This window comes from Dermacentor albipictus, chromosome 1 (assembly GCF_038994185.2).
Source record: "Dermacentor albipictus isolate Rhodes 1998 colony chromosome 1, USDA_Dalb.pri_finalv2, whole genome shotgun sequence".
Classification (NCBI taxonomy): Eukaryota; Metazoa; Arthropoda; class Arachnida; order Ixodida; family Ixodidae; genus Dermacentor; species Dermacentor albipictus.
Window position 1 is genome coordinate 331099861 of NC_091821.1, and position 27309 is coordinate 331127169.

The 27309-nt window shown below is 42.9% G+C and overlaps 1 protein-coding gene across 2 annotated transcripts in view; it reads left to right on the forward strand.

Annotated features, from left to right (window-relative positions):
• Window positions 1-25400, forward strand: part of Sema2a (Semaphorin 2a) — a 101745-nt gene extending 76345 nt beyond the window's left edge. For both annotated transcript variants that reach the window (XM_065441614.1, XM_065441604.1), the window contains 5 exons: window positions 1499-1545; window positions 9552-9676; window positions 17663-17849; window positions 21171-21280; window positions 22165-25400. In XM_065441614.1, coding sequence (XP_065297686.1) covers window positions 1499-1545; window positions 9552-9676; window positions 17663-17849; window positions 21171-21280; window positions 22165-22227 — 532 coding nt within the window. In that variant the 3' untranslated portion in view covers window positions 22228-25400. The remainder of the gene's footprint in view (window positions 1-1498; window positions 1546-9551; window positions 9677-17662; window positions 17850-21170; window positions 21281-22164) is intronic.
• The last annotated feature ends 1909 nt before the right edge of the window (window positions 25401-27309 follow it).

Consider the following 27309-nt stretch of genomic DNA (forward strand, 5'->3'; position numbering starts at 1 on the left):
ATGACGGCGGCATCTCGTGCAGCTGCACCACGAGAAAAGCACCCTGCTCGAAAATAAGGTGCACCCACGCCTGAATTTTGTGATGAGTACACGACCTAAGAGTCTGAAGATGACAGCAAACCAGATTCAAGCTCTCATGCCGACAATGTTTTGAGTTAGCCTGGGACATCCGCAGCTGTTTGCCGGCGAGTTTCGTTTATAGTTTAATGGTCTCCTTCCTTGTATGCTTATCTCCCGATCTTTGTGCACGACCTAAAGGCTATCCTGATTATCAGCAGGGTGTGTATTTCACATGGTCAGGATGTGCTGGCACCGGCAGCAAATAAAATTCAGTTCATGCCAACAAGGCCAGCCAGAGCACATCTTGGCCCAGCACTACGGAGTAGTGCAAGACAGCTTACAATGGTGTGGGCTTTCTTTCTGCTCTTCTCCACTGCAGAGGTGATAAAGACCATCTGGAAAAATACAACCAGATATGCTTGGATGCATATTCTGGAGTTGCCCAGCAACACTAAGAGAGATTGGTCTTGGAAGGAGGTGACTCCAAACGAACTGGTGAAGTTCATTGGACTTCTCATTAGACCTTCCTTAGAAGATGCCGAAAAGGCAAAACTGCTAAATGTGTTATACAAGAACTGCAAGGTTAAATTTTTCTTTTTTTGTGCGAAAAGTGCAAAGTGCTACGTTTAAAAAAAAGAGAGAGAGAGGAAGAAAAAGAACAGCAGCAACAACAAGAAGTGCTTCACCGGATGTCATGAGCAATGAAGTGCTTCCTGGTCTTAGTTTCTTTTCTGTATCCAAAGAATGGCAGGGTACAGAGCATTTATTTATATTTTCAGAAATTATTTTTTGATGATTTATCTTTGAAATGTATATTCTGAATTTCCTTTGATAGTGATGTTCTTGTAGATATAATTTTCTTTATTGTTGTTTTTATCAAGTGCGCACAAAAATGGTGCTTTCTTAAATTTTTATGTATTAATACATTTTTTGCTTTGCAGCATATGCTTTTGGAAAGAGTGTATCTTCTAAGTACAGTTTGTTATGCTGTGACAGTTTGTGCTGTGATATTATTTGTAGTGGCAAAATTTTTTTTATGGGACCTATAAATAACGGCCATTTCCTCGCCCAACGAAAGAGTTAATTAAGTTAACCACTACTCCAGGACCTAGCCATGTTAGCTGCAAAACTGTGCAAACCTCTGTAGCATAACGAAAATGTGTCATGTGCAGCGTCATATTTATCACACAAGGACATTGCTATAACCTATCTTTCTTACTTATTCATACTAAGGTGGAGAAAATGAAAAGTTGCTGTCTGTAACAACGTTTATCTAAACAAGACAGGGCTTTCTAATTGCCATAAAGGCACGGTAAATTTGTGTTTACGTTCGGCTTTCATTTAGAAATTAAAATGTGCCTTGTGATTCACTGTCCTCGCTGTGCTAAACTGGTGTCTCTTATTTTAGTATCCGTTATCATTATTTTTACTTCTGCAGTTTCCTGCAAGATGTGAGCAATGCTACTCCGGACATCTGTGAAGAAAGTGAGTTTCGCATGAATTTATAAATTGCCTCCTCCTGTACTCCCTTTTAACGGGAAAATGGTGCACTTGTTATCAGTTGGTTCCTGATACTGGAAGTGCCATAGGCAGCATGTAAACTATAATGCAGACAAGGTTCCATTGATCAAACCAAGTCTTGTTGAAAGAGTCAAATGACTGGAATGAGATTGATCAAAATGAGCAAGGAAAAGAAAAAATTCGATTGACCAGGAGCTTTTTCAGATATATTTCGATTGATGAGTTTGACAATGGTCTTGTTATAGTTTACTACCTTTAAACAAATCCGCATAAATTATGGGCATTTAAATTCAAAGCTTTCCATATTGTGATCAGTTCATTATCTAGTTTTTCATCTTCAGCTGGCTATTTAGGAATATTTGAGCACTTTGTGCTCTTTCTTGATATAAATGGGTTAACCATCCATTCATTCCGTTAACAATGTTGAAATGGAATGTTTTAGATGATCATGCAGTTAAACCTCGATATAACAAACTTCAGTATAATGAAATTCTCAATATAATGAAGGATTGAGCATTTTATAACTTCTTGTCCATAGAACACCATGTATTTAAAACCTCACTACAGTCCAATCTTGTTAATTCAAACACGCTTGATTCAAACTTCTGGTTTATTCGAACTGACGCTGGGGTACTCTCAAAGTTGTGTGTATTCCAGTGGGTAAAAATTCCCGATAACGCTCTGAGCAGCACGCCTACTGACGTGATGGCTCCTCTGACCAGCATTGTTCTGACTCTGCCATAGAGGAAAGGCTATTTCATTCTCTCTCAAAAGGCAAGGTCGCCGTTTCTGTGTGGTGCTGTAATGCCTCAACCAGACTAGCGGGACGTGTGCCGCGAAAGGGATATGTCCTGGGCCAATTTACCGTGCCACACTGTGGCGCTAAGCGAACTGCGAGCAGAGGAGACTAATAACAGTGACTCCTACAGTGACATATGCGCAGGAAACTGGTATCATGTGGATCTGCCCGACTGCTCTAGTTGTCTGGTTCAGCTGGACTGCTTGTTTTGCACTATCATCTGCTCATGTTAGCTCTTGCTCACGCTTGTTTTGGTTGACTTGATTAGTCTCGTCCGAGATATTTTTTTTTTTTTTTTACAATTACGTGCCTACACTGAGACACCCAGATGGAAAAGTTGTTTCATATGACAGTGCACCATATCCGATTCTGTAATACAAGACAGACCTTAAATACAAAGATGCGTAGGCTACACCCAGTACACCGTTTTCCTTGTCTTTTGAACGCGGCGATGCTGCAACAGAAGGTAGCACACCGACATGGTTAGGATCAGTGGCCGCAACTTCATCACCTTAATAAGACATGACTCACGTTAAGAACCCAGGACGAAGAACGTAAACACAACACCGATCTGTTAGCAGACAAAGGAAAAAACATGCGAGCATGCAGAGGGAAGCAGTAGCGGAGGCCCAGTCTGGCTTCGGCAACTCCACTGCTTCAGTGGCAGTAGGTGGCAGAGGTAATTAGCGCCATCCAGCAATCTGGCGGGAAAGCAAATCCGCTTCCCTCCTGCCCTTCCTTGCAACTACGCTCCCCTTGCCCTCCTTCTCAACTCCCTCACCTTCGACGGTCTCTGCGCCAGCGCTGCAAGCGCAGCCGGCCCGGCGCCAGCTTAGCCAGCTCCTCGAACTTTCATTTTCTGCCGTTATCAGGAAGCGAGCATTGGCCGGTGTGGGCAGTTTCGTGGACTTCGCTCACAGTGTGCTTCTGCGTCGCGATATTTCATAACTTGCACCATTTGTGCATCATGCTATGGTACAATAATACTTCAAGAACAAGTCCTTCTTTTAATTTGAACGAATTTTCAGGACCCTTCGAGTTCTAATTATTGAGATTCAACTGTATAACAAAATGTGTTTATACACAATTTCAATATGACGAAATGTCACTATTGCTGTGAAGGAACACCGAGGCAATAAAAGGAAACTTCCATGCAAACAGATGTTTAAATGGTTGAATTATATGCAGCTGCTTGCGAATGCACCTTTCAAATCGCATGCCACGCGACCAAGAGCGGCTGCCAAAGATGTTCCATACAAAGTCCAAGGGCGATAAGATCCTATTGTGCTCCATGTGCTGCATGCTTTGGGTGCAAGTGAAAGTGTGTGAGAGTGAGCTGAGAAATATGATGGCTTGATGAGTGCAGTCTTCCCACACGAGCAATGGGAAAGGAGGGAGGGAAGCAAGCTTGTGGTTACGCGACCAAGTGCGTGTGAGGGGAGGGGGGGGGAGGGAGAGGGGGCAATTTGGCGCATGTCTCCTTTTTCTAGTGCTGCCGTGGCTGCACATGGCTGTTATCACGCTTTGAGTGCATGTGTAGCCTGCACGCCCTGTTTTTGAGGTAATCTGCTGTGTGTGCAAAGAGTGGACATGCCGAGGTGGCGTAGCATCATGTGTGCTGTTTTGCCGCATGCTTGGTGCTGGAGGTGGCCTAATCTCAAATTTCAGGGATGTGTTGAAGCGAGAGCCAGACGAAGCATTCATTCCCCACTGCCTGCGCTTTTCATGATAGGGTTGTCCCTACAAAAGTGTGGCTGGCTTCACTTCATACCGCCAGTGTGAAGACACCGTTGACATGAAATGAAATCGTATCTTTCGTCACCAACTCCCAAATTCTGGAAAATTATATTTTTTTCTCATGCAAGTTTGCTTTTTGCGATTTCCAATCGTTCAGAAAAATTCATGGTCCCTTGCGTGTAATAAAAATCCATCAGTGTTTAGTTATCTATGTAAAAGGTCAAATTTCAGTATCAAGAAATTTCAACATAACAAAGCAAATTGATGATTTTACTGACTTAATTATATTGAGGTCTAACTGTACTAGACATAGTTAACCACTGAATAACTTTTCCTCGTGTAAGATCTGAATGCCTGTACATAACAGCCATCTGTGCATCCTACAGGACTCTAGAAACTTGCCTTGAGCATAGCTATATAGTGAGCAAGGACTGCAGTGGCAAAGAAATATGTGCGAAAACAGTCCTGTGCTTAGATTTAAGTGCACACTAAAGAGCCCTAGGTGGTACAAATTAATCCAGAGTCTCCCACTACGATGCGCCTCATAATCAGATCGTGGTTTTTGCATGTAAAATTTGATAATTTAATTTGTTTATGAAGAAATACACAGATCCAATACTAATGTCACATTTGGCTGCGAGAATTTCTAAAAGCGTGTGCCAGGTTGATGAGTAATGACGCTAATGTGATCTGTCTTGGCATCAGTATTGTCCGTGCTGAAAAGTCCAAAGTATCACATTCAATTTTCAGCCATTCTCAGCGTCTCTGTCTACTCGTGCTTTTCTCTTAGCAATGTGGGTGCCTCCTTCTTGACGGATTAATGTTGTGATAATTTCATAAAAGTTTCATTCCCTCCAACTACGAGAACCTTGTGAATGCTCACTGCTTTTCACTGGAACAATAAATTAAAAGCCTACTATTGCCTATTACTGTATTTACTCGCATAATGATCACACTTAAAAAGTTATGCAAATTCAGGGGTGCGATCATTGCGCGGAGTAAATTTTCCACACACCTGAATATTTTTTTTCATCCCCCATTTGCTGCGGGATGACAAGTCAAGAAACGGGCAGCTGCCGCTGTAACAGTGCTGGACATCAGAACAAAAATGGCGGCCGATGAAGCAAGCCGAACGCGCCATTCTTCTGTATCAGTAATGAATAATATTGTTAATATCAGTAAGTTTGTGACAATAATGTAGCCGTGCGCACCCATCTTTGTTTATGTCCCATAACCAGAGATGGGTGCGCTCAGATGCCAGTGACAGAAACACATCACGAGCATGTTGCAAAAACTGTGGCATTTATCTTCACTACAATCCTAATACATCACGTTTCCGCTAAGGGTGGGTGAATATCTTAGCTGTGCTAAACGCGCCAGTGTATGAATAGGGTACACTTCTAACGTATCAATGTAAACGTGGCTACTGTCATTGTCGCTCACGATCTGTTGCGTGCCCACATGTGCAGAAGAGAGGAATTGAAAGGCCTTTTTTTGTTGTTGTTGACCACAACCATTATAAAGCCTACAATAAAGCCAAGGCAAGTTTGGTTGTAGATTTTTTTCTTCTTGAAACTGCAGAAGGTGATGAAAGGAATGAAATGGGGCATCTGGTTAAGAATCTGTTTGGTGCATGCAGCTCGCTTGGTAACTCTTGAAGAGTTGTTCGCATAACATTTGACAGATGGTAAACATGATCATCATCGGCTAGACATGGCACACAACATATCGCTTTAGCAAGTTCAGGGTGCGATCATTACATGAGTACGATCATTATGCGGGTAAATACGGTATTATAAAGTGTTACACCCTTTCTAGGGATGCCTCTTGCATACTATTTGGGGAGCTTGAATGCACACTAAAATCCTGGTAATTCGAAATTGCTTCATTTGAATTGACGGCTAATTCAAGCTGCTCTAGATCCAGGCAGAGTAGCATGCGTTTGAATAGGGAAACCCTCCTTTGAATTCGATCTCTGAATACTGCACAACAGCTCCTTTGTACAAAACTTCTCTCTCCCATAGACCACCTTTCCAAGAAACCTAGCTAAGGACAAAAGCCAGATTCATTGCTAGGCACCATAATGTCACATAATTGAGTGGTTTAGCTATGCATGATAGTTACCGTGGTATGGGATACATTACCCACTGCACATGCATATCTCTCCACTGAACTGAGGTACCATATTGCTTGTTTTAGCATATGTCATCACATACTGCAATTGACCGTATAAGTAAAATCAAACAATAAAATATGGCTAATGCTTTGTCCTCAGCATGTGGCTGATTTTACCATTTATTTCTTACTGCCACAAGTGAGAGCATGTAGAAAGAACAAATTTGGATTGAAACAGGTTAACCTGGGCACTGCCATGTGGTTGCATAATCACATGTTGACCAGCAGTAGCTGCCACTACTGCTGCAGGTCACTGATGCACATTGGTGCTTTTGTCCTTTTTGTTTGTGTTCCTAGATCTTATCAGCTGCTGTCACTCAGTGATTGCTAATTTCCAAGACAACACTTCCAAAAATGCCTGTTAAGGCCTGCTGCAATGCTCGATTAAATACAGTATTTGTTTGCTGTACCGTTCAAAGAGTCAAAGAGTCAAATAGTTTATTCAGACAACGTGGTACAGTTGCCTAGGGCGCAGACCAAAAGGCAAGTGATTGCCTGACAAGGAGTCTGTGCCCTTGCTCCCATTCGAGAGCACAAGACATTCAGCGCATAAAATCAACACTAAACAAGATGGAAATACAGAGTGGTTGGTAACATTGAGACGAGAGTTATTTCATATTGAATATTTATGTATAATTGGGAAAATTGATGTAAGAGATAAGAGAAAAAAAAAAAAAGAGTGGTTATGCCTGCAGTGACAATAGATACATAGTGATGTTATTTTTAAAAGCTTTGAATGATTTACTTTCTTGGATAATGTTTACAGCAGGATGGTGATCGTTTAAAAAACTGGAAATTCTGTAGCTAAGTTTCTGGGTGCCGTAGTTTGTACGTATTTTTTCCTTATTGTAACATATGTGCCGGGTGTTGTAGGTGTGTGTTTTCGTTAGATATTGTTGAAAAAAATCCGTAGGATCCCAATGCATTTGTAGGTAACTAGCTAACGCTATCTTTTTGTTTATAACATTCCACAGTGTAAGCAGTTGATGTTTTCTAAACAGTGGGGCAGTGTGGCTAAGGTATGGTGCATTATCTATTAGGCGCAAAAATTTCTTTTGTAATAGATATATGTTTTCTATGCTTGTTTTAGGTGCTGTGCCCCAGACAAGAAGACAATAGTGGAAACGTGAATGTACCAGTGTGTAGTATAGTTGTTTCTTTAGCCAGATGGGCAAAAGGCTCTTTATTTTATACACGATACCAATGGACCTAGATATACCAGTGCGAACTTTTTCGATGTGAGGTGACCAGTCAAGATGCTCGTGAAAGATGACACCAAGAAATTTATGTGTTGGTACACGTTCGATAAATTCATCGTGAAATTGGATAACTATTTCTTGTTTTATACACTTGTTACGAGCGCGGAATATAATGTACTTAGTTTTTTTAGTGTTTAACTCTAATTCATTACCGTAGAGCCACGTGGACAAATTTTCCAGCCATACATTGGTTTCAACTTGGAGGACTTTTAGGTCTTGTCCGCAGAAGAATACATTGGTATCATCAGCGTACATTATTATTTCTGGTGTAGATTTCTGGTCTGCTATATATAATTATATCATTTATATATAGCAGAAATAACAGCGGCCCAAGGATTGATCCTTGTGGAACTCCATAATGTATCTGACCTAAGCTGGATTTTGCATTCGTAATATTCGTGTACTGGTGACGATTTAGGAGGTAATTCTTTATTAATGTGAGAGCCGTATTTATATAACTTGTACAGTAAAACAGGGTGCTTAATGGAGTCGAATGCCTTTTTCAAGTCTAGGAAAACACCTATTGTATATATTTTCTGCTCAAAGTTGTCTATTATCTTATCCTTAATTTTTATTAGCGCCATTTCAGTAGATTTCTCTTTCTGGAATCCGTATTGCTGCTCGGCGATGATATCGTTTCGCTTGCACAAGTTTAGTAGCCTGGTGTTTATAACTTGTTCAACTACTTTCGAGAGGATTGGTAGGACTGAAATTGGCCTATAATTATTTATGTCATTTCTATCACCTCCCTTGTGTATGACAGAGATTTTTGCAATTTTTAATTTCTCTGGAAATATTCCGGTACTCAAAATCAGGTTGCATATATGCATAAGTGGCTGATTAATCATGTGACTGATGGATTTTATAGGTTGAACTTTAATATCATCAGCACCACATGCACTGTTATTTTTTAGGTTTTTGATTACTGTACAGATTTCTAGTTCTGTAGTGGGAAACATGAAGATTGAGTTTTGGATGTTGGACGTGATATACGTTGTAAAATCACAATTACTTGCCTGAGGTTTACTTGAAGCCCCTGATATAAGAAAGTGCTCATTAAGTTTGTCAGCAAGCGACGCCCCTGTGTAAGGCACTCCATTTATAACGAGTTCAGAGATGCCGTCTCTTTTGTTGTTGGACATTAGCTGGTTTACTGTATTCCATACTTGTTTAGGGTTGTTGCAGATATCAACAAACTTATGTTCGTAATAACTAGTCCTAGCTTTTTTAATGTCCGAGCTTAATTTATTACGAATTTGTTTGTATTCAGTCAAACAGTCCATATTTTTCGTTCTGATAAAAGAGGCAAATAGTCTGTCATGTTCTCTAATTCTTTTTAGAAGGTCGGCATTTATCCATGGCTTTCTGGCTTTTTTACACTTTTTGATTTCTACGATAGGGAAAGCTTGATTGTAGAGCTCAGTAATTGTTTTAATAAAGGCGTCATATGCTGCGACGGGGTCAGATAGTTGAAGAATATCTGCCCAGCTTGTTTCTGCTACTAAGTTTCTAAATATTGTGGTCTTAGCTTCATTAACGATTCTGTATGTAATGGGTGCACATGTTTTGGAGAGACTCTGTGGTGTACAGTAGGGTTTAAAGAACATAAAAATAGGTAAGTGGTCACTAATATTAGCTATTAGAACACCTGCTTGCACATCATCTTTTTTGTAACTTGTTCAAGTTACTGAGCCCTATACTCAAAGGAACTCTCCCGAGTTCAAACTCCTTCTTATTCGAATCATTTCCCAGTCCCCTTGGAGTTTAAATAAACGAGGTTCCAATGTAGTATGGTATGTTCCTTTCAGCAACTAGGACCAATGTTCTTTTATTTTTTGAGACACCTTCTTAACAATTACAGTCTCTGAAGTGTAGTTGAATGGGAGCCAATTTGCTGTAATATATTTAAATATAATTTTTAATATAACTTTAGCGTAGAAGTGCCCAAGGAGCGCCACTTCTAAAGGTGAAGCTGAATGCACTTGTGATGCGTTGTGCAGGTGTCCGCCGACGCCAGTTGCATGCCCACTGGGGTGAGAGTGTGCACCTCAGCTGTCAAGGCCACCATCCAGAACTCATGGAGCCACCAGTTGGAGCTACTGGACCTGGGACCACACACAATAAGGTCAATGTTACTGACAGGATTATGATCACCTACGTTGCGCTAAGTTTTGACACTGAAAATATGAATAACTGTGACAAGGAAGAATGAAGTGCAACATCCTTCCTTGAACAGTGTTGCTGTTTGCTGTTCATACACAACACTGCCTCAAATTTACAGTTACTTAGAAAAGAGGGTAGACTAGGGGCCCTATAACATAAAACTATTCCGATATGTTTTTATTCCAATCTCCTGACGTGAAATTTGCGTAACCACCGACGCAAGCGTCGGGTAGTGACCCACTGGGTTTTGTGAACAGACCAATCAAATGCGCTCCTCGTTTATAGGAGGCACTTTTGTTTGCTTTAAAAACGAATAACATTGCCTACAGTGAGCGGCTTGTCTTGTATAATTGGCGGACAAGAGGCGAGGATCACGATCAAGTGGAAAGGGATTCGATGGGGCCGAGCCAGTGCATTGAAAATCGATAACCGGATGAAAAGGGTGGTGCCAGCATCTGCGACTGGTCCGCTTTCCTTTACTTAGCTTGTGATGGTTGGTCGAAAATCGCGGCTGCATGCAACAGAAGGCAAAGAATGCTGCAAATCGGATCCTCAGCGAAGAAGGGTTAGCAGAGCGAGGTCATAAATGTGCCGAAAGTGCTTGAAAATATTGCATGGCCATGCAGAAAGTTTTATTGTGCGCAAATAAAACCGTGCTCTCTGGCAGGTGCGAGTAGCCAGTGCCTGAGTGATCGGCGGCAGCCATCTTTTATTCCTTTCCAAAAGGGGCAGCCTGCGGCTATTCAGAAAAAAAATTCATCAAGGGAAAATCTGACATCCACCCGTTCGTATCAGTTGCTACAAAGGAAACCTGTAGGGGTTCCTCGAAAGAATAGCATCACAGTGGAAGAAAAATTTGTTCTGGTTCGGGACTTGAAACCGTGACCACCGCCTTTCAGGGGCAGCCGCTCTACCATCTGAGCTAACCAGGCTGCCAGCAGATGACAGGGTGAAGCCAAATTTATCGACAACTCGAAGCAAAGGCAAGAGTTTGACGTAATAGTTCTGCGGAAACCCACAAGGTGGAGAGAACTAATTAACCCTTTCGCTGTCACGGACGTACCGGTACGTCATCGCTCTTCCCCCCCAAAACTGTCACTGACGTACCGGTACGTTCTCTATCGTGCGTTCAAAATTTCGCGCCAGAGCGCAAAGCTGCCGCTCCTGGATTGGCCACACAATCTGTTGACTCTTTCTACAAGTTCGTATATTCGCCCCGACCTTTGTTACTCCATGTATTGAAGAGTACTGCGCGATGGCCACTCCCCACTTTCTCTTTGCTGAGTGGCGCGGTGGCTCCGTGTTCGCTGTATCATGCGTCGCGCGCCTGTGGTTATGGGTTCAAGGGTTGCTCTGCCATCTCCGCTGGTTTGAAGGTTTTTATTTTGCTTCTGTTGGTGTGCCTGCTACGGCGCGTCAAGTTCAGGCGCACGTGCCGTTGCCTCTCCGAAAAGAGTGACTCGTTGCTGCTTTCGCTCTCTCGCCTCACCCTCGCTTTCGACTTGCAGCTGTAAACGTAAAGCCCTTCGAACTTTGTTTAGCCTTTTTCCATCTCTCTCTGTCATCTTGATCACGCAACGTCCCATTTATCTCCGTTGTGCGGGCGACTGAAAGCGCATCCCCCCTGCGCGCGGTTACTTTCGGATGGCTCAGCGCGCGGGACCTTCGTCTGCTCATTGGAGCGGTGGCTCAATTCCGATTCAGAATACGAGCCGAGCTCGGATTCGGACTCGGACAGAGTCGCATGCGAGGAAGAGGGTTCCGCATCGTGAGATTCGGATGTTGAAGGCATTTTATAGTCAGGCTGATGATGATGATGATGTTTACTAACAACAGCTGCAGAACACTGAAATGTGTATGTTACATTGACTATGTTATTTGTATACCAATCATAATCAAAAATAAATTGCTATGTTCATTCCCTGTTATGCTCGTTCCCTGAAACCAAGCCGACACTGGGGGTGCGTCACGGTCAGAAAGGTCCGACAGCGAAAGGGTTAATAAAGGGAAAATCAGACATCCACCCGTTCATAGCAATTGCCACAAAGGAAATGGGTTCCTCGAAAGAAAAGCCTCACAGTTGAAAAAAAATTCGTCCTGGTCCGGGACTCGAGCTCAGTACCACTGCCTTTCCAGGGCAGGTGTGAAGCTTTTTCTTCAACTGTGAGGCTTTTCTTTCGAGGAACCCGGCGTGGGTTTCCTTTGTAGCAATTGCTACGAACGGGTGGATGTCCGATTTTCCCTTTATTAGTTAGTTCTTTCCACCTTGCAGGTTTCCTCAGAACTATTACATCAGAAAAAAATTCAGTTTTGTTCGGCATAATAATGCATCTTTCACGCGTACATGTCTCTTTGACGCGGTGAGTTTTCACGGTTTTGTGACGTCGCGTGACAGGCAGGTGAAGTGCATGCAGCCCAAAAACTTTTGACGAATAGCCGAGGGTTAATGGCTAAAAGGTGTCCAATCAGAAATAACTATTTCTTTTTGTTCTGTCCAATTATGCATAGTAAATGTGTATGCGTCCTATCAGATGGGTAGCTATCGTTGTTTTCGTTACAGCGCATGACAGACACGCGAAGTGTGGGTAGTTCAACAAAGTTTTTGACCAATCGTGGAGGGTGGATTGCAGAATTCGAATAGAAATGTTTGGAATAGCTTTACGTTATAGCGCCCTAGCTTTGGCATGTCAAATAACCTTAATCTTAAGGATGCAAGAAAATTAATTTGGGTGTTGGCACTCCACCCAACGACGTGACCAGATAGGGTGCATTGTTCCTGTTCCTCTGGCATTTATTTAAACAATGACAGGTGGCGCCATGACATGGAGTCCTACCAAGATGTGCCAGCCCTACTGCATTTACTGCGGGTTCATTCAGCTCCGTAGCTTGTATGTGTGCATATTTAAGTGTGGCAAGTAAAAGGAGTATTTTAGCGGCAGTCGACACCGGGTCATCTCACTTTACTCTGTGTTCTGTATACTGCAACTGCATCAACAGGCCCAACAACAAAAAGGACATGGCCTTCTCGTTCATAAGAGCTTGTTATCAAGGTACATATTATTTCACGCTTTTCTGGCTCACCTGAATGACTGCTGATTGCTTCTCAAATATAAAGAGATAAAGAAAGTCCGCACACATCCGGTAGCACAAATTGCTGTTCGGAATGAAGCACCTCTTGCTCATAGTTGCACCTAATTACCTTCTGGGTCCGGATGGTGTTTGCAGATTGTTTAAAAGAAAAATGGGCCCATCACAGCCACCAGACGTATAAACGGCCATAGCTATCCAGAGGCTCAGCCCCCTCATCACTAAAGACTGCGTACCAATGCGATGCAAAAACCCAGTAACAACAAAAGCTTGAAGCTTGCATCTGCATTGTGCCCACTACGGTGCAGCCCACTTATGGCGATACCACATATATTGATATATCGGTTATAATGACGAGTCGGTTTAGGAGTGCCAACCTGCACATTAGAGCTGTGGGAAAGAAAACCATATGTAACGCTACGTTATTCACTACATATCTGATAGCAATAAAAATTTTGCCTTCTGGATGGCATTTTCCAATCAGAATAATCGGGAAATTTGCATTGCTAAGCTTTCTTTAAACGAACAATGCCGAGACGAGGCAATATGTTTGCCTGCACAAGTCCGTATCTGCCGTGATTAACTGTGCAGCGTGTCCTGCGTCCCCCCTGCGTGCTGATTGCGAAAGCCGCGAAGGGCATCACTAGCTAGCAAAGCGCACCACAAACAGGGTGTCTACCAACCGGGAAAACAGGAAATTCTCTGGGATATTGAATAGTTTGGAAATACTCAGGGAAAACCCACGGAATGTGTGCCTCTATCAGGGAAAATTAGCTGTAATTTTTTTGAAAGGGAACGAAAGTCGCGCTAATGCTGGCTCGAGTAACAGAGAGGAATAGTAAAGAATCGTCTTTGGCGTCGTGTTGTCGGCTGGAGGAGTTGCCTGTGTATAGTCAACAACTGATTTTCCGGTTGCCCGATTTTTGGGACATGGCCGATAATTCGGACGGCTTCGCAACACCACCATGTACCGCATAGAGTCAGTGTATAAAAACATATGAAACGTAGAAAAAACTCTTTACCATATGCCTTTTTGGACTTTTTGCCGTGACCGCAGTTCTGTTACGGCATTAATCAAAGCCACCACCACCGCCATATTATCTCGCTGCCTCCAACCGGCGCTCTCGCATGCAGATCTGCTGGCAGCTGTAGCCACCACCACAGCAACGCTAGGCTACTTCGCTACTTCGATGTTTGTTACTGTTAGCAATTCACCGCTGTTAGCAATGGCACCGATTCAGCCTTTGTAATTCTTGTCAATGGCTTCAATGCCCGGTAAGCACAGAGCATTGCATCATGCCGGTTTCCAAAAGTAAGCTTCACAAAGGAGTGCGGTGAAGCTTAACAAGTATGGGAAGGGGCAGTTGTCACAGGACCTAGTATGCATTCCTTAAAGGGATCCTGAAACGATTTTGACGATTTTGTACAAACGTACTGAGTCATTAGGGTAGGTCCTTCTGATCATTAATTGATGCATCTAAGTGCTCCACGTAAAGTGTGTTATTTATTATAAGGCTTTAAAAATTTACATCGCTGTCGATCGCAGGATACTGCTCGGCGGAATTTTCAGCCGCCCCTGCCCATGTGACGTAAATCACCCAATTGACGTCAGTAGGGCGAGCTATCCGATTAGCTCCCCAGGGCGCGTCATCAATAATTTTTACACCTTTATGGTAAACAAATGATGTTCGTAATAGTTGGAATGTTAGTTAATTTGTTTTAGTAACAGAAGGAGAATGCTTAAAAACAATTTCTCGCTACACTTAAGCACTTCCGGCACACAGCAAGCGCTGTCTGCTTGTGTTACAACGTGCTCCATTTTGATGAGAGCTCCGCGGTCAGAATCAGTCTCAGTCTTTTCGCAAGCATTATGATTCGACTTTGTTGCATTGTGGACGGCAAACATAGTGACTGGCAGTATGTCAAGCTGGGACATTGTGTCCCTCTGCAAGGCAGCAGGTGAGCGGACTGGCTGCAGTGTGAGGGCATGCGTATTGTTTCAGTGCATGCGTCCACATTCCGCATAGCCACGTGGTCCTGTTGGGAGCGGAAAAAAAAAATTTATGTAATGCACTACTGTGCGTGCGTTTGCCAATGAGAGTGCAACACCCTTAGTCATGTGACACGAAGCTTCCTCAAGCACCACTAGATGGTGTTGCCCTTCACACATTTCCGCAGAGCTCCTCAGCGGGCGCTCCGGGTGGCGGCAGGGATGCGCTTTGTGGCTTTGGGTGGAAACACATCGCTAGTGTTTCAGTGTGCGAGCGCATCATTGAAGCTTTTCGTTTTTCACTGTCATGATCCAGCTGAGACTTCTATGTTTATTAATTTACATGCCTCAAAAAAAAAAAAAAAGGGATGTCATGATCTTGTGGAGAGGTATTCTCTAAATGTCCATCTAGTGGGCAGGTACATTTCAGCTGCTGCTGAAATGCTTATTGGATGAGCCTTGGGTACCAGAGAGAAAACAGGTGCCCACACCCAGTTACCTTCTCGATGGTTCAGCTCCAGCCAATCAGCAGCGGCCGAAATGGACAGTCCATTAGGTGGACACTTACAAAATACCCCTATGGTCAAGGTCACATTTACCAAAGCGCTCATCACTCAAGCCAAATAGCGCAGTGTTGGGTTGGATGCAGGGCCCGAAGGACAATCAAGCATGGAGGACAGCGGGTCCGCGATGAGTTTGCATTCCATGCGGGTGCCATTGCATCAGCAAAGGCATGGGCATTCTTCTGCGTGCGCATTTTCGCTCATGAAAACCGTGCCATGTGGTTCCAGCTTGAGGAGAGGAAAAAAAAAAAGCAAGAAGCGACCTGGTGCCCCCCCTTTGCCACTTCTCAGCAAATGTGGAAATGCGCCACGGAAGCAACAACAGACAGCCCATTTGATAAAAGATGGCGCCGACAAAGTGAATTTTTTTTGTTACTTGAGACGAAGCTGCAAATTTTGCAGGACTCAAAGTATGAGCTCACGCAGAAGTGCCGCAATCATGATGGCTGCAACCAGGGGCCATGCCAATTAACGGAAAAGGCAGGCTTTGTGCACCAGGGCGAAAGCTTCTATGATAGTGAAACCAACATGGTGGAAGCTGCTGACATTACCGAGCTCTGGGAGCATGTCGCTGCTGAAGATGAAACAGGTGGTGCTTCGATGGAGGAGTTTCTGGGTGCAGATAGTGCTGCCTCGTTATGGGAAAAAGATCTCTGATGGGATGATCGTTGTTGCGACTGAGGCGCCGAGATTAACAGTGAGCCGTCTTTGACATCGACCCTGATGTTCACACGAAGGGCACTGTCGTCAATCGAGTCACTCATTGATTTCATGCATGCTAAATTATTGCCACTAGTGTTTGCGCAGCAGCTGGACACCGCAGTTGTGAACCTGAAACTTCCACCAAAGCAACTGCAGATTGTGGGGTCTTGCACATGCTGTTAGGACAAAGGAACGACAGCACAGTAATGCAAACAATCACAAGAGCATTTATTGCTCCTTTCACACACTAATGCCTGCTAGCCGACTCACAACACATAGAACATTTCAATGGGGGGGGGGTGCAACAAATCTAGGAAGTCCGACTCACTGCGACTGGATAGCGAACGAATAGGTTCGCCCCCGTGCTGGACACAAATGCCTGGTCATTCATGTGTTCGGTCATGTGAATGGTGGTGCATTCAAATGATCGTGTTCTTCCATTCTGGTCTCCTGCTCCTAGGCCTCATGACATGGTCTCACAGAAGCATGCATTGGCGCATGCGCGCGGAATGTCCACGCTGCTAGCTGATCCGGAGCAAAGAGGAAGAGCATGCTCCCTGTCGCACCTGACTAAACCCACCATTAGGTGGCATTAGCAATGCAACACTCGCGCCATCTCTCGTAATATGCTGCAACCACATCGTCGCCGACGCTTAGCTACTGGGAGAAGCTAGATTACAGGAGACACGAGAGCCATGCGGGAAAAACAACGTCAGGGGACGTGTGAAAGTCGAGCAGCCCCACAAGATTTCTGACTATTTCAGCACGCCTAATGCTTAGCATGCTGTTTAGAGGTCTATAAGCGTTTCAATTTTCACAGTCTACTTCATACAATGACTATTTCTTAGCGCAAGTAGTAAATTTGCTTTTGCAGCTACGAAGGTATGTTCGGCAGCTTTCTTTTTTACAGCAATCCATATATAGCGATGATCGGTTATGACAATCCGATTTTTTTTGTTCTTCTTAATATCATTATAAGTAGACTGCACTGTGCAAGGTAGAAGGGGGGAAGCTACAGTTGACACATTGGGATGCACCATGGCAGCACAAAACAAAGATAAAACAACTTCATGCACAACAGAAAGCCAAACCTGCTGCTTTGATGTGTTCACCGCTGAACTCCTGGTGGGCCCCCGTGCTGCAGCCAACCCCACACCCCCTCTCCCTCCATATCATTACAGTCTGTGTCTGACCCGCAGCAAACGCTGTTTCGTCCATGCTCGTTGCTGCGGCAGGAGGCAAGTGTCAACACCTAAGCTATTCATACACCATGTTGCCAACTTTCGCCTAAACATAATGGAAGGATGTTCTGTCTCCATTATGGGAATACAGTGGTGATGATGATGGCTCTGGTGGTAGGGGTTGTTAACACTGATATGCAGTTTTGATTTTGTGCCTCGTTGTAATGCACAGGTAATAAGTGCACTCATTTTAAGGTGAAGCTTTCGTTGTGGAGTCTGACAAGCTTTGATGTTTTTGTCGTTGGTTAGACTGGGCTACTGCGGAGGCTACCTCGAAAGCAAAGCTTTGTTTGTGTTGTCAGATTGGTTTAGATGCCATGGTCATTAGCGGTCATGGAACTGACTTATCCATGTTTTGTTTGCAGGTGCCTCTCTGGTACCACCAGCATGGCAGAGAGCGCCGCCTAGTGACATCTAAGAGAGACAAGTACATCCACACTTCTGGTCATGGCCTGGTACTTATGTCGCTAACTGAGAGGGACTCTGGGCATTATGACCTGCATCTGGAATCAGTTGGCACACTCTGCAGCTACAACCTTACTGTCGATGCTGGTTAGTTGGCATTTGGTAATGTCATTAACTGATGCACATATTTAGATTGCGCGTCAGAAAAGTGGCCTGTTCTGACTACTTCACTATGAACAGTGTGCGATCAACATTTAATTGGTTCACATTGTGCAGACTTATTTGTGATGGTGTGTTGCATTTGAGTGGGCATTTGGTGTTGAAAATGGTTACGTACGCTTCTAGTGCCATATTAGTATCACGAGTTTTCTAAATGATATTGTTCCTGTCAGTCCTGGGCATGTTTTGACTAGACTATTGTATATTCTGGTTTAAAGGTCACCCTTTTGTGCAATTCGCACACCCCACTTTTTGTGAGTTTCGAAGAAAAGAATGGTATCTAGGTTATACTGATGTATAACACTCATCTATTTTAACTAGGTCGGCATGATGAAATGTGATTATGAACGCTTGTACACTCATTTTCCAAATGCCTTACTTCCCAATTTCATAGCACTAAACTTCCTTAAACATAATTTGGCTAGCTGCAAATTCTAGTGGAAAAATATTTCGACCAACAATCCTCTTCAGCACAGAAAACCAACATTTACCACACTTTACTTGAAGCAATTGAAGGCCTTGTCCTTCAATGCAGCTATGTCAGTCAGAAAGTTCAGCCACTTCTGCCAGCAGCATCGCTAGGTCACCGTTGTCGGCCTCTGAATAACATTTACAAAACGTTGTTGGCACGTCGCAAGCATTGCCTCTGAGGCGTGGCATGCTTAGGAAAAAATAAAAACTCCTATTTGTTGCTCCAGCCTGCACAGTATTATGCATATGTGTAACACCGTTGTACATGCTTGGACAAAATTTTATGAAAAAAAGAAAATGCTAACTATAGTCTAGAAAATATGGTAATTGATACTGATTGATTGACAACTGTGACAGTTGGCCTTGTAGACCATATTTACTTGCTTAATTATTTCACTCATGTAATTATTGCACTCCCAATATGTCAAAAAAGAAAAGAAGTTTTTTCCTTGCATAATAATTGCACCTTGAACGGCAGAGCTTTGTCGGGATGGAGGAAAGAAAAAAAGATTAGGAGAGAGCATAACGTCAGGTAGTCAGCCTTCGCAAGGCAGTCTCCTCTGGCATCATTCTCTCCCTGCTTTCGCTTTGAAATGGGACATGCACACATGGCAGTTTAAATCCTGGGATAAGTCGTGCTGTATATGGCTTGGTGCATGGTAGGTTTGAGTGCTGCTGACTGCTGAAGTTGCCACCACTTTCTACGGCCAATGTTGCTCACTTTCTGCTTGCTGCATTTGATGCTTTTAGTTCTCAGCTGCAATAGCTGGAAATATTGTTGCCGTTTCAATGGCAGCACCAGCTTTAGAGCATCCACACAATTAGCGACACATGACAACTTCCGAGCTGTGCAGGGAGAAACCTAGCACAGCTGTGCGGTGTGACTAGAAACAACTGCTTGCTGTCACATGCTTGGGTGCATTTCTCATGATCCTTCCTTCTATTTTTTTATGAGTAGGCTTTAAGATTGTCATGTGCTGCTCTTTCCTAGTTTTTTTTCTTTCTTCCATGTTTGTCTTGGTGCCATTTTGCCATGGGCAGCTTACAAGTTGCCCAGCTGCCTTCATGGCTTTATGTATGTGCTGGAACACAGCAACTGCGCTGCCTGCAGGAACTTCAGTATCGATGACATATGTGTCTGGTTGGAGAGGTCAGCATCACAAGCTAAAGCAACAAACAAGACATGTCGGCCTTTTCGTGGAGCAAAGATCGGCAAGCTTGCACAAGTCGAGGACTCAGTCCTTCAGTATGTAGGGGATCTCCAGAAAGAAGGATGTGCCGTATCACTGGAGATGATATTGAATAAGGCACGCACAATTGCAAGGAAGCAGGGAATCTTGGTGAAAGGCTGTGCAACCAGTGAATGGATGACATGCTTCATGCAACGGTGCGGGTTATCACTGAGATGGCAGATGCCGTGCCAGGGGCTCCTGTCTGCCTATGAAGACGAACTGATAGAATTCCACCAGTTCATCATGAGCACCTGTGAAGAAAAATGCTTCCTCTTGTTGCATATCAGGGATGCTGACCAAACTCCGCCGTACTTAGACATGCCCCAAAGTATGACATTTGAGGAGAAGGGTGCCTGGAGCGTCCTAATCAATATGTCGGCTGTGAAAAAGCATCGATACACAGCAATGCTGGCAGTGACCACGGACGTCCATAAGCTGCCACCTTGCCCCATATTATATAACGGAAGACTCTTCCAAAGGAAAACTTTCCTTGTAATATCCACATCTGAGCACAGGAGAAGGGATGGATGACGGCGGACCTCATGGTTATGTGATGTTGGGGGACATTTGAGGATGGTGATTGGAAGTGCTTCTCGTTGCCATCATTGCGTGCGGTGGACTGCTTTCATGCTCACTTTGTGGAAAGTGTTCGTGCAGAGCTGAAGGCATTATGCTCTGGCGTCTCTGTCATAGCAGGTGGCCTCGCATCACTGCTGCAGCTTTTCAACATGTCCTTGAATAAGCCTTTCAAAAACAACTTTTGAAGGCTGCATGCAGACTGGATGGCCGCAAGCCATCGTCATCCGACATTGGGTGGCCAAATAAAGAGGCCGTCAGTTGTTGTACTTTGTGCCTGAATCTCAGAAGCGTGGAACAGAATCTCAAACGAGCTGGTCATCAAGAGTTTCAAGAACACAGGGTAGCGAACTCCCTGAACTGGACCAGCAATGACTTGTGCTGTGGTGCTGTGACAATGCACACAGTGATGACATTGTAGCCTCTGACGAGGAAGCTTGCGGTGGTGGCAGTGGGAGTTCTGACTCTAGATAAGAGCGAGCAGAGGAAGGTAACTGAATAATAAAGACACTTAAAAATAACAGGGCGAGGGGAAATTTAAGTAATGCATAGTCAAGGCTTACATTTATTACAAAAGTATGCCTTGTTCAAGTTGTGTCTTTGGCTATGTTTAAAGTCGCTGTCGTAAGAATTTCAACCTGCAACGTGTATTTAATTCTTAGTACCCCATATGTTTTCCTCTAAAATTTTACCATGCATAATGATCTCACCTCCAAGTTTGCATTAGTTCTTTCAGGAAAAGATGTGTGATCATAACGCAACTTTGTGCATTCTTTCTGTGTCCTGTCCACAAAACACGTCATTATAACCATGTTCTATCAAGCCAGCAACCAATTAGCCCATGTAAATCTGTTAAGGAACATGTTCTTCCTTCCATCGGAGGTACAAATAATTTGTGTGCAATGTTGTGTTGAGGAATTGAGGAATTTGTCAGCATTTACTCATGTTGCATGTCGTGCTGGCTTTTCAGAGACCTGTGGAACCCCGACAGAAACTGACTATCGAAAGATCTACTCAAACTGGTGCCATGAATTTGAGAAATACAAGCTGGCAATGAAGACTTGGCAGACCAAACATGCCGTAAGTGTGCCCGTCTTGATTGACCTTCCTAAAACAAAATTGACCTTCCTAAAAAGCAGAGGGGTTAGCCAATGTAACTGCCCAGTTGGAAAAATAAAAGGAATATGCCACTGAGCATGAGTGCCCAGAATATTCTAGGACCAAGATAACATTGAATTCTGTAACAAGCTTTAAAAATAGCAAAACAATGGAAAGTGTATTTGGCATTCAGAGATATCTGCAGCTGACACTACAGACACCTTCTGGAGCACTCAAATCAACTGTGTAAAGAAGTAAATGTAAAATTAGGCAATTGTTTTTGTTTACAAAATTATCTGCCTGTATGGCTATAAGAAATATTGGATACAAATAATAACAAAGGTGTTTTCGTGTTCATTTCAACTTTGCTGTGATGACATTTAACTGTAATTTTTGTGTGTGTATGCTAAAATGCAAAAACAGTCAATGTAGTCAAATCTTGCTTCAACGACAATTTTGTTACAACAAAGCATTTTTGATTTCCCATTAGTAATCCATACAACTGCAGTTGAACCCCACTACTATAGACCTCTTCTATCGAGCTCCAGTCCATAGAAGTCTAGTGTATTTCTAGTCCATTTCTCCTGTAGACTGCTAGTCTGTAAGAGAAATCAACTGTGATTCCGCCTGTAACATCAGACAAATCAGTGGGGAAACTGTCTACCACCTCACAAAATTTATCTTACAGCCTGGGAAACAGATTATCTTGTGACTTTAAAGTTGATATTATTGCAAATTGTTTACTTAATGGTGTTAAGTTGGAGTGGTTTGTTGCACTCGTCGGTCCCTGGACTTGTGCAGTAGTGCTGAAGATCTGAAACACTTCTCCAGAATAACTCTGCGAGTGAACTTTTTTTTCTTTTTAGAAATGTCAAGGCGGAGGTCACCCTAACGATGTCACCTACCAAGGGAGGGCACCAGCTGCCTAAAGCTGAGCGAGTGCTTTTTATTTCTCCTTCTTTGAAGAAGGTAACACACGTAGGAGGAGTTCAACAGACTTCATGGCAAAGAACTTCCCCACAGTCATCTTGGATCTAAGGTCTACATCCATGTTTATTTTGACATGGGAACCACCACTTTTTTAATTTTTTGGTTGTCATACCAGCCAGGCCTCTCATACTCCTGCAGTATGATGGAATTGATATAATGCTGATTGCAGCTACTTATACACAGCCTCCAAAGAGCAATTGTCACACATATTCACTCAAGCTGCGCATACTAGAAGGTACGGACCTGAGTTTATAGTAGCCCAAGTCCTTGAATATTCAAAGAGCTAAAAACTTGACACATATGACAAGACTGTCATTTCGGTATTGGTGTACCCATTTTAGAATGTGTTGTGGGCAGCATATGATTGCAGAGGGCAGTTCAGTGCAGCAGGAAAATGTTAAATAATTTGCAGCGGGAAGTGCTGCAGATCATTTGACATCTTTGACATATTTCACATTATTGACACAGGAGAGTGCTGGTCAAAGCATAGTTGCATTTGTTCATGTAGCCAAATTCATTAAGTTCTTGTGTGCATTGTGTTCAGCACAGTGAAATCGAGTGAGGCATTTTGATTGTGTCCACTCTCACTATACCGGTCCTGATGTGTGTTTTGTGTGCAGCAGCTACTGTAAATATTGCTTTTATTATGACTATGAGTATTTTTCTTGTCTTGTGTTTAGTGAATATGTTTAGGAGGGAACAAGATGCAGATCAAGTTTTTTCGTTTTTTACTCCCTAGGTCATTGCTTTGTGCTAGGCGCAGGAGGATGAAGTACTCATGTTTAGACACATACTGTATGTCTGCATCATTTTAGATGCACATTTTAACTGAGTGACTAGCCACTACATTCAACAATCTCATTTCCTTGCCATGAGCCTGATCCATGCATCCTTTGTTCATTCAACCTTGCAGCATGTCACTCAAACTGCTTATACACAAACTGTAATATAAAGCTCTGTAGATGTGAACCAGACATTCTATATTGTACTACATTTCTAAATTTTAGAATTGTGTAAATTTTTGCTTGCAATGTGCATAAAATGTACAGCTGCTGACAGAAGTTCATGGGACATAGAAGGGAGCTAATTGGATTCTATTGTGGTCAAAGCATGCAGCCAACACTTCTTGTGTGTAGTGTTCTCATGTAAGTACAATCCACTTAGTGTGCTTTTTTTTATATAGCCACATTAATGTTCCCAAAACTCCTCTCAGCAGTTTTGCAGGCCTCACCACTGTTAGTAACAATCCTTGAGCATTGGGTATGTACACTGTTTGTAATGGCTAATTGGAAGTAAAACAATGGTATAGTCAAAGCACGAAAAAAACAGACAGCACCTATGTTTCAGAGCACACACACAATTTGCCGATAATATTGGTGTTTGTCAGGAGATGCTGCTATAATTATCAGAAGCTGTGCCCTTGTGTATTGTTGTAGGCAGTTATGAAGACTGTTCATTAGTTATTCAGTGTATTGACAAAGCTTTGCAAAACCATTACTGCACCCTTGATGGGCTAGTAACTTAAGTTCACTTCCTATAAATGTTAGTGGCATTGGAGCTCCTGAACCAACTTTCATTAATGTGTTTCCTAATCCAAAGACATATTTTTAACTGCAGTTACCCTATGTATTGCTGTCACGTATTGCAATGCTGTGCACAGAGGCATTGTGCCATTTACTCATTTTGTTATATAGTGCCATGTAAAGCTTGGATTAGCACCTTATCTTGCTCATCTATCATGTTTTTCTGATGTCAGTGATCTTCATTGCCATGGCAGCAGCTGCATAGAACAACACTGAATACTTGGTGGCATCTTGTGAGTTAAATATGATACAACCACGTGAGCAATACTTAAGCACTTGATGCAGATGCAGTGCAAGGCATCCGTGAGACTACCACTGTTTTCCATTCCTAACGTGGGATGGCCTGAGGCATTATCAAAAGTTGTTTCATTTGCCAGAAACATGCCAGTGTCAGCTTAAAGGGACACTAGGGGGCAGCACTAAATCATGGTGTATATGCTGTTAGATTTATCTTTCCAAGATCTCTCTGCATTTCTCTTGTGAAGAAAGAAGTGAAGGCCCAACTTGTTTTAATGATATCTTGAGCCCTACTGCTGTGCCACTGAAATTATGGTGACAACGTGGTTTTCATGGTATTTTCACACGTTGTGGTACTTGTACTTGTCGTGGTACTTGTGGTACTGGTATACACATGCCAAGTTCACAGTTTACTGTTACTGGCATATTTATGCGACCAACTGTCTATTCGAGATATGTTTTAGTATTTTCAAAATGCAATGTGATTGAGTTTTTAATAAACAGTCAACTAGACACTGCCAAAAGCACTGATGTTAATGGAAACCAGTGTGAGAATGCTTAGGTAGTGTTGCCACTTGCCTTTATAATTTTTCATGTCCTTTAGTGGCAGATCAAACCTCTACTCATTATGGGACTGACATTTTTATATTTCTGGAAATGAAGTACACCAATCTATTGTAGTCCAAAATTTCTCTTTGCTGTCCTTTTAAGAGAAGGGTGCAAGCATTGCTGATCTTGGCGTGTTTCTGTGCCAGGCCTTCTTAGCCTAAATGCCTATTCCCACATTTGCAGGGTCGGCACAAATATGTGTGCATTACTAGGAACTGCTGATGCCTTGTGCTGTGTGAGTGCATGTCATAGAGTCTATTTATTTACACACCATACAATTCCTTATGACCTCTAAGATTGCATTGAGGCTTTTTACCCCTTGTAAGTATAGTAGGTTGTGCTTCTCGATTTGTATAGCCACATTGCGTAGAATGTGCTCATAGTGCTGTGACGTCGTCGTACGAACTCTTGTGACTTTTGTCGTTTACAGTGTATGCATTGCCAATGATGCAAGACGCAAAAGAGAGTTGTGAGAATAGTGCTGCCCAAAAGCTCTTTTTTTCCCCCTTTGTACTGCGAGCCGCGTAAAGAATTGACTGGCCTGTTTTTGTCATTATCCTCTGTGGTTTTGATGTAGGTCCAGTCCACATCCTGCTGCCTGTTGGCAGCAAGTGTCCTTGTGAAAAGTGAACATTTCAACATGAATGAGGCAGTTTAAATAAATATTGCCCTTTTACATGTCATCTCAGTGCTTGCGTGCATGTTTGTGTGCATGAGAGAGAGAGAGAGGGAGGGAGATTAGCCTATGTATTTAGAAATGTGCCTCAACTTGAAGCCCAGGCTTGTCTAGACGTAGATGATGCCTTACTTGTACGTCCTGAAAGAAATCCGGAGTGTCTTGGACACGTTCACACCAGGTCTCATGTAGATCAAGTTAAGCATGGGCATCAGGTTAAGGTGTACTTCTGAATATGGGGATAAGCTTGACATATCAAGGCCTGCATCGTTTGCTAAAGGGATGATACGGGAGTACCAAAAACGGAATTCCAAGTTTTGAAGCTTGTTGCATTTTCTTACGTCAGAAACAGTTTACCAGCGCCTATTTTTGCAGGTATCGGCAAAGTCTCTTAGGCATCTGTCTTTTCTTTTTTAAAAATCTTGGATGTGGAAATTGGCACCCTATGGTCGGTTGACAGAAACCGGCATCATAGGTGGCTCAGTGCTCCACGTGTGCTTCTATATGGCTGTCAGAAAAAGCAAGTGCTCTTCGTTTGGCACTATAAGTAAGTGCCAAATGAAGCAACAGTGCAAGAAAAAAAAAGCGACCTGACATCATGCACAAAACATTTAGTGACTGAGAGTCACTCAAATGTCATGTTGCCTTTTGACACCTGACAAGGTTTGTCTCATGTCATTAACGCAAGTACCATTAAAAATCTCGGACTTGTGCTCACTAGAGTGACTGTATATGCCTAAAAGGAGCCACATGCAGTAGCTCTAGTGCTCACTAGTGAAACGTCACTGGGCACATTCCACTATCCACATGGGGTGCCACTGGTGGAGGTACTACTTCAGCGGCTGCTGGCTGAGTGCGAGGTCATAGGTTTGACTGCTGGCAATGGCAGCTGCATTCGCTGCCATCACCGTCATTGCTTTGCTCGAAGAGGGCTCGACCAGCTATCCAACCTCGTGTATATATATATATATATATATATATATATATATATATATATATATATATATATATATATATATATATATATATATATATATATATATATATAATTATATATATATAATATAATATAATTATATATATATAATATAATATATATATATATAATTGAGCTACCGCCGCCGCGGTAGCTCAATTGGTAGAGCATCGCACGCGACATGCGAAGGTTGTGGGTTCGGTTCCCACCTGCGGCAAGTTGTTTTTTCATCCACTTTAATTTCCAATAATTTATCATTACTTTATTTCATTTATTAAGCACCTGCAATTTCCCCTATGTTGTACTTGGTGTCAGTGTTTGTTGGCTTCTCATTATATGACTAATAAATATCGGGTCCCTCGGTTAACCCCCTTTCTTCTCGTTTATATATATATATATATATATATATATATATATATATATATATAGTCATATGATAAGCCAACAAACACTGATACCAAGGACAACATAGGGGAAATTACCTGTGCTTGATAAATGAAATAAAGAAACGATAAATCAATGAAAATCAATTTGCCGCAGGTGGGGAACGATCCCACGAGCTTCGCATTTCGCGTGCGATGCTCTACCACTTGAGCTACCGTGGCGCCGTTTCGCCATTCACTTTCTTGAGTATATGTTTTCCTAGTAGAACCCTGGGAGTGTTAGCCAGCACCACCACTCGCAGACCTTTATGGCGGATGTGGAACATCCTTGTTGCCGCAGGTGTCGCGAGAACGGGATCTTTTTTGGGGTGAATGCAACCAGTCAATAAACCCACACCTGCTACCTGAAGGCATCAATGTTGCCGGATTCAAGACCCTCGTTATGTAATAAACGAGAAGAGAGGGGGTTAACCGAGGGGCCCGATTTTTATTAGTCGTATGATAAGAAGCCAACAAACACTGACACCAAGGACAACATAGGGCAAATTACTTGTGCT